Consider the following 8,281-nt stretch of genomic DNA (forward strand, 5'->3'; position numbering starts at 1 on the left):
CCCCATTAATGTGGGTAGCGATGGTCTACTCACCATGGCACATCAGTAACAAAGATAATAATGTCTTCCCTAAACTTAATATATTCAAGTTTAGCTGGATGTACGCCAATCTTATTGTTAATTTTTTTATATGTATATTTATTATTAAAAAATAGAGGTACGGTGGTTGTTCTTAACTAAATAAAAACGTTCTTATTTAATTTTTTTTATATGTATATTTATTATTAAAAAATAGAGGTAAGAATACCCACGGTGGTTGTTCTTAACTAAATAAGAACGTTTTTATTCTATTCTCCACTGTCTTGTTCTTATTCATTGTGTTATGTTCTTAAATAAGAACAAAAATTGATAAATAAGAACAGTCCTTTTTAGGAGAGAAGTGCAATGAAAATACACAATCAAATAATAAATACACACACAAACATAACTAGAAATATAAAAATATCCACAAACATTACAAAAATTCAAGAATCATCACAAAAATTTAATTTTTTTTGCAGAAACAAAAATTAAAAATAATAATCAACAAAATTTTATTTTTTATTTATAATTGATTTCTAATCTTTATAATAAATTATAACAATTTTTAATTTATTTATAAATAAATAAGTAATTATTCTTAATATTTTATTATATTTATTATAAAATATAAAAGTGTGGATAGGTTGTGGGACCCAAATAAGAATAAGAATAATGTTTGTCATTGTAGAGAAAACGTAAATGTTGTTGTTATTTTATGGGAAGTTGTAATAAATTATAAAATAATATGTGAGACCCAAATAAGAACAGAAATGTTGTTTTCCATTGTGGATGCTCTAAGGAAATTTAGTACTATTGAGATTACAAGCTAAATAAGAGCAGCACAATTACATACCCAAAACACTCCTAATATAAAACCTTTCAAAACAATCTTAACATTAATTAAACTTATCAACTATTTTACTAGTCAATTTAGTATGCACTCAACTAAGGCGTTCCAAAATTATCTAACATTTTTTATAGTTTATATTTATCATGCAAGTGTGTTTGTTATTTCATTATTCAGCTCCTTCAACGTTGCCTTGTGAATGCGATTCACTACTTCCTTTGTCAACCAATCTCGATGCCTATAGTTTGGGAAATGGACAAGCTCTGGTCTTCTCAAATATTGTTGTCTTGCCATGGATTCTGCATCAATTGCACTCAATGGGGCCACCACAATCTGCAAGGTTTTGTATATTAACATTCAAACTTTAAAATTTAAGAAAATAATGTCATTTGTATAAAATGTGATCTACAACATACATTAATGTTATTGTCATTTTATAGCAAAGTATATTAAATATTAGGATTGACAACATTTTCATTAAAGATTGTAATTGATACACACGCAAGAAGTTAATTTTTGATCAAAAATTGGCTGCAGTGCATTCACAAAGTCAACGGTTCACACTATTTTATTTTTACTTCAGAATTTTTATATTATTTTTATGGATGATATTGCATGCAATAACTTTTGTAAATGCAGCAGATCCAAAATCCTATATAGACCAACAAGGCAACAAGTACATGAACGGTTGAAAATTGCAATCCTCACCGGTAGTGTAATCCGAGAGGAGAAATAAATTTTAAGTTTTTTAATTATTAATTTAAAAGTAATATTAAATCTGTATACTTACTTTTTTTTGGATGAATGCGTGCAAGGAGATGAATATTTATTTATTTATTTTATTTGAAAATAATATTAAACATAGACCGATAATTTTTTTTGGGTATCATATATCAGAATCTAGATCTAGGTCCAGTATTAAAGATGATAGGATCTCAATAACTATTTGTAACATCATATGGTTGAATAGTGGCTATAGGTTTTTTTCATAGCCTTTTCTCCTAACAAAATGTCTAAGTAATTCATTTATGCAAGAACTTTAAATTAGTTAAGTGAAATATTTAATAACCTAATATTCGTTAGACACTTAACTTTGCGAGCAACAGGTTTTCTTTCATTCATTGATTGATAGTTGCAAGACGTAGCACTATTGGGAGAAAAAAATATAAACGTTTTTCTTCTTTATTTTCTTCCATCATCTATAAAGTTTTAATAAAGAATGAAAAGATTATTTTCTCCTTTCCTCCTTAGCACACCCTAAAGAAAAAGAACAACGACACTAAATGTGATCCCTTTTGAATTAAACATAAAGAAACATTTAGGGGCAACATGAACTTTAATTTATAACTTAGATGAACTTTAGAACTTCAATGTTGCAAGCATAAAATTGAAAATTTAGGAATTCTGTAGGTCGAATTTATTGTCAAATATTTAAAATAGCATAACATAAAGATGATTATGCAGAAATGATTTAAAATAAAAACCTGAACATTGGATCCAGCAAGTAAACGCTTTACAAGTCCTCCTTTAATCCTAGAATCCTTTCCAGCCATTAAAATAGTTAACCAACTAACTTCGCTATTATTTTTGGGAATTATAATATTTCCATCGAGTAAGATAATCTCAAATGTTCCCTGCATTCAATACTGCATGTGTTAACGATTAACTCAAATCTGACATGTTACTAGAGATGAGATCAATAGTGCATGTGTTAGATTAACTCAAATCTCCTATATTAATTCAATTAATTCTTGGAATCATAATTGAAGTAAAAAAGTTTATTGAATGAAGTGAATGAGATTACGGGTTTAATTCTCATCCATAGTAAATTTAAAATAAATAAAAAATAAGTTATAAGGTGATCTGATATTTAAGGGTGGAATCGAAGGGATTAAAAATTTGAGTCTTATCTACAATATATACAAACATATTAACAACTGGCCATAAAAAAAATCAATTAAATCATTGCTTTGTATAAGAGGTTTAACTTAAAGTTAACATCTACTATAACGAATTTCTCGACTTCTATTTCGAGTATTAAGTAACAGTTAGAATTTAAAATTCTCGTATTTATAAATTAAAACCTTATCATAACAATGATGATTATTAATGAGAAAATATAATCTATATATTATATTCAAAATAAAAGATCAATTGCAACAAATATATATAATCTAGAAAGTTTGGTCTAAAGGATAGGCAGGAATAGAAATAAATTTGGAGTAATGGTGAAGAAAAACCTGCAAAGTGGTCTTTGCCACGGGTGCATCTTCATCATTAAGAAGTTCAACCAAGGATACAGTACCGTTAGCTCCTAAGATGAAAAACCCTTGCTTTTGTGCAAATTTTACTAGTTTCCGTATTATATTCTGTAAAAGAAAAATATAATTGGTGAGTTTTTTATGCTATATGAAAGGATAATGATGCTTTGTATGCCAATAAAACGGTAACTTTCCACCTCTTATTATACGCTTAGGGGTGTCAAAAGGGGCACCCGGCCCGTTTAGCCTGCGCCCGCAAATGCTCGCAATAATTTAAGCGGGCCGGGCATGCCCGCAATTGGTTAACGGACAAAAAGTCATGCCCTGCCCATTTTAAAACAGGCTAACGGGCGGCCCGCAGGCATTTTCAAGTACATTAGGCAATGGTGAATGCTAAGTTATCAAATACATTAGGCAGTAAATCAATAGATTTTACATAATCACATTACATAATAATTAAAAGTCTATGTAATAGTAATTCAAAACATGTCTCTCTAACTATATTACATAATAACTCTCTCTAATAAGTCTGCAATAATAATTATAAAATAACCAAGCAGTAATAAAGTCTTGGATTAAAATTTTAAAATGTAGAATGTAATGCCCGCGGAGCCCGTTTAAAATGTCCACTAATAAAGTGGGCAAAAGGGCCGGGCAATATGGGCTAATAGGCAAAAATACCATATCCTGCCCGCATTTTTTTGCGGGCAATGCGGACTGGCCCGCAGGGAATGCCCATATTGACACCCGTCTCACACCCTTATTTTGTCATGGCTCCACTCTGATCTATTCTTAAGCAAATTAATCACTAATTAATTACCTTAATGCATTGATATTACTTGTAATTAAGTTGTTCCTTGGCCTTAAGTGTCTGTTTCAAATGCTAAGTTTAATTAGTAAATCAACCAAAACTCTAGTATCATATGTAACTCTAAAAGACCCATTTGTATATTGCAAACCAAATCAAACCACAAATTATAGATATTTACCTAAATATCTATGAATGTTGCAGTTATAATTACGATGCTAATAAGGACAACGAAAAGTTGTAATACCTTATTCCGCTTCACCAAGATGGTGGATGTCTCAAAAGGTATCCCATTTGCCCCTGTAAAATTTAAGTGAAATTTTATTGTTAATCATAAAATATGGTAAATTTTGGCCTGGTAATTGATTGCATAATTTTATGAATAAAAAGGTATAAATTTATAGCGACGTTGAATTTCATTTATTAATTTATAGCGACGTTGAATATAGAGACTTTAAAGTTTAAACACTTTCTCGGTCAATTTTTGACATCCAATATAAATACTTTGTAAATATATGTTAATGTGACTGATTATACTATATTAATATAGTGTAGTTTGGAGTGTGGTAAATATATCATTAACAGAATGAGAAAGAGACCAATTTAAGTATTAATGAGCATGTATAGAATGTAGCACACATACTATACAATATTATGCAATTTATGTGTATGGCGATTGATATTAATATAACATTTTTAATAACAGTTTCTTACGTGGAAATAAATATAAAGACGTTGATAAAATTTTACAACCTTCTTCTAAAAAGTAAATACAGTCATATTTAACTTAAATATATAATTATAAAATCCGCATGCTCATAAAAATAAAATGATAAGCTAATTTTTTACTCATTTAATTGCATTTTTTTTCTTGATTTACAAAATCATACGCTTGATTGTCTTCGGAAAATGATTAAAAAAATCAATATTTTTTATAGAAAAAAATTCAATAAATGTTACTTGCTTTCAATCACAATTATATCACACCTTGTTAGACTTTTAAAGTTAAGAATGTAATAAATCCCATAAACCACAAAAGTGACAGAATTGTACCATAAAATTATTACACAAACCATAAATTTAGCTCTGCTTATAATGATTTGTAAAATCAACGCATAGTAATAAATTTCTAAAATATGATAATAGGTTTGAGCAATGTTTTAAATTTGGCTCATATCGTTATATTTATGTTAACCGAAAACTCCCAGAACTACAACCACAATATATTAATTGCGAATATATGAGTCTGCTTAAATAAACACGAGTCTGGTTAAATAATTATAAAGAGAACATATACTAAAAATAAAATCAACACAAAACAAGAAAACCCTATTACCTTGTTCTGCTTCAGGGTAAGGGAAAGGTAGCGGGAGATCTTCAAGCTCAACCTCCTCTTCATTCTCCGGCACCGGTGGCGGTGGTGCTACAGTGATGGCGACATTAACGTTGGAGGTGTTATCTGGTTCCATTGTGGCTGCGGCGACTTCACGAGAGTGGGGTTCTAAGATGTTAGTGACCATAGAGAAACCATAACCACTAGAGGAAAAGGGTTTATGAACAATGTTATTGTTGTTGTTGTTTTTAAAACGTTTTTTGGGTCGAGTTAGTAAAGGAATATCAGAAGAAACGTTAATGGGCAAAGGCAACATGTTATTACCTTCTTCCACACCAATGCCATAAGGATCTGAAGAGGGTGATGATTCATCTGCAATGTAATTGTACCGAAGAGAAGCATTGTTCTCAACACCATTAGAAGAAGGTAATGGTGCTACACATGGGTTTGATTTGTTGCACATTTTCTTTCTTGAATATAAATTATATCGATCGATGGGGTTTCATTGAGAATGAAAGGAGTATCATTAGGTCTATTTTATACACATACGATGTAGTACTTAATCATCTTAAAATAATGAAAACTGGGTCCAATATGCAACTAGAATCTGAAGTTTATGGAAAGTGTTTAATATGATGCTTTATGACTAAATCTGAGTGTGTTAAATATGGATAGAAAATGAAAATGGAATATAATAAATGAAAAATCTATAACAAAATAGTTATAAAATGCATGTAACACCAAATAGTCAATAAAGCACACTGTTGACCACATTTCTTTTCTCCAACAAACCCCAACCATTATATCAACTACAAGTCTTTTAAGCAAAAACAATACATTTTCCTACTTTTTTGTTGTACAAAATCTTTAGTAAATTTCTGTTATATATTTGGATAAAAAGAGGGACAATAGTCAACCAAATAGTCAAAAAATAAGAGAGACACCTTAAATGTTTTAAATAATGTTGCTTTCTTTTAGTTTTCGATAAAATAAAAATGAGTTGTATGAGCATGACATACAGGTTGGATCATAATCATGCGTATGTAGAAAGATACTTTGTGACAAAAAGGCAAAAACCACTTTAATGACTTATATGCCTTGAAATGGCTTAGTTTTTGGCCGGTAAGGGATACTCTTGATATGGAAGAAATAATATATAGAGTCATGATTTATTTGTTTTTAAAATGAAACTTAAATGGATAAAGCTATATGGTACTACATTCACACTATGAAAACCAAGCACAAAACATTTTTCAAAACAAATTAAACAAATAATATTAAATAGGAAAAGTCAAATCAATATTGTTGAGTTTCCTAAATCTAAGTGATTAAGTTAACCAAAATTCAAAAATAATAAAATCAAATCAATGTTGTTAATGTTCCTAAATCTAAATGACTAGGTTAACCAAAATTTAAATTAACTTAATTCACAAAAAATGATTTGTCAGAAATAAATAAAAATTGTAATAAAAGCTAATTTCTAGAAACTCATACATTTATCCATAAATAAAACAATTAATAAAATGAATTTATTTTATTTAATTTATTTTTTTCAAAATTATAATATTAAATGAATAAAAATAATTAAAACTATTTTTATGGATTTTTTATAATTATTTTCGGATTTATTAAAGTAATTAAATGAAAATGCTAAGAATATTCTTTTAAGAAATTTTGTTTGAATTGTAAAAAGATAAAAAGGTTGGTCAAATATGATTTGATTAGGAGGTGGTTATCAAATTTATCCAAATGATTTTTATAATACCTAAAATTAGGATTCGATTGACATAATTTTTAATATAAATAGAAGTATTGGGATCGATAAGAAATGACATTGGAAACAATAAATATACTGTGAACACGAAAAACACTGCAAAATTACTTTAAAAAAAGCACAGAGTATACACGTGGGAGAGAAAAAAACCAAGGAGTAGCGATCGAGTACATGCGTGCCCAAGGTCCGTCATATGCTCCCTCCGCTAGGATAGATTACCACTGTTGGATTTGTGTGATAACCATTGTTTTGGCGTTGACTCCAGATCATTCAATCACAAGGCGAAACTCATAATGGTTTCACCATAACCCATTGCACAAGATCCAGTGTGTGCAAGACCACACACCGTCTCATGCACCCTTCTGGTCCACGATCCAACACTCACCATATGTTGAGGTGCAGAAGGCTCCATACTCTCTCCCACACATAATCAAACAAGTTAATTTTTTTGTTGTAGTATGTTTATATTTGTATTTGTAAATCATAATATCGATTAACAAATAAAAAAATGTAGTTTTTGTATGACATCTAACAGAGATTAGTCTATAAATAAAAAAATATTTTTTTTGAATAATAACAATCTCTTTCTAAGAACTTTATTTTTTATTTTTCTTTCTAATTTCATAATAACATTACAAAAAAATATTAATGGCAAAAATTATTTTCAATAAAAAATTGAACATTTTTTATAAATAAAACATGACAACAAGTACTTTTAAAAAATTAATTAATTTTGAGATTCAATCAAAGATGGAGAGAATGTCGTCCCAGATACCTCTTTCTTCTCAGATCTTCTTCGAAATGTCACACTACTCTTTTCAACCGATTAAATTCTATTTTCATAATTAAATAAACGACCAAAATTAATCAAATAAACTTTTTTTTCACCAATATATTTTCTTTAATTAAAATACACTCAACCAATGAAATGTTTATGTAAGCCTTGATTCTCTTAATAGGGATACGTAGGACTATAGTCAATCTTATCAGACACAATAATAAAAATAAATATTTTTTCTTTTTAATAATTAGTTAATTAATCAGACAATTTAATAATAATAATAAAGTGATATATTTTAATGAAGGGTACCGCTCAAGGCGGACGGGTATGGTGCTAATACCTTTCCTACCTCGTAACCGACTCCTTAACCTGGATATTAAAAATCTAAAAGCCCAAGGTAATTGGCTTACAAGATTTTTCTACACTTTTTACTATAAAATATAGTGGCAACTCTAA

At 28.9% G+C, this 8,281-nt stretch overlaps 1 protein-coding gene across 1 annotated transcript; it reads right to left on the bottom strand.

The window, feature by feature from the left end:
• On the bottom strand, nucleotides 960-5,733 carry LOC109330792. The gene is made up of 5 exons (XM_019565070.1): nucleotides 5,274-5,733; nucleotides 4,185-4,237; nucleotides 3,109-3,237; nucleotides 2,353-2,502; nucleotides 960-1,201 (listed from the first exon to the last, which is right to left on the bottom strand). Exons 1-5 carry the CDS (start codon nucleotides 5,731-5,733, stop codon nucleotides 1,013-1,015), a joined length of 981 nt encoding a protein of 326 aa, XP_019420615.1. The 3' UTR covers nucleotides 960-1,012.

Source organism: Lupinus angustifolius, chromosome LG17 (genome assembly GCF_001865875.1).
Source record: "Lupinus angustifolius cultivar Tanjil chromosome LG17, LupAngTanjil_v1.0, whole genome shotgun sequence".
NCBI lineage: Eukaryota > Viridiplantae > Streptophyta > Magnoliopsida > Fabales > Fabaceae > Lupinus > Lupinus angustifolius.

Coding starts and splice junctions, on each gene's coding strand:
- LOC109330792 (XM_019565070.1), bottom strand. CDS start 5,733: ATGTGCAACAAATCAAACCCATGTGTAGCACCATTACCTTCTTCTAAT. Junction 3,238..4,184: donor TCTTGGTGAAGCGGAATAAG/GTATTACAACTT, acceptor TTTCTTTTACAG/AATATAATACGGAAACTAGT. Junction 1,202..2,352: donor TTGCTGGATCCAATGTTCAG/GTTTTTATTTTA, acceptor AAAACCTTGCAG/ATTGTGGTGGCCCCATTGAG.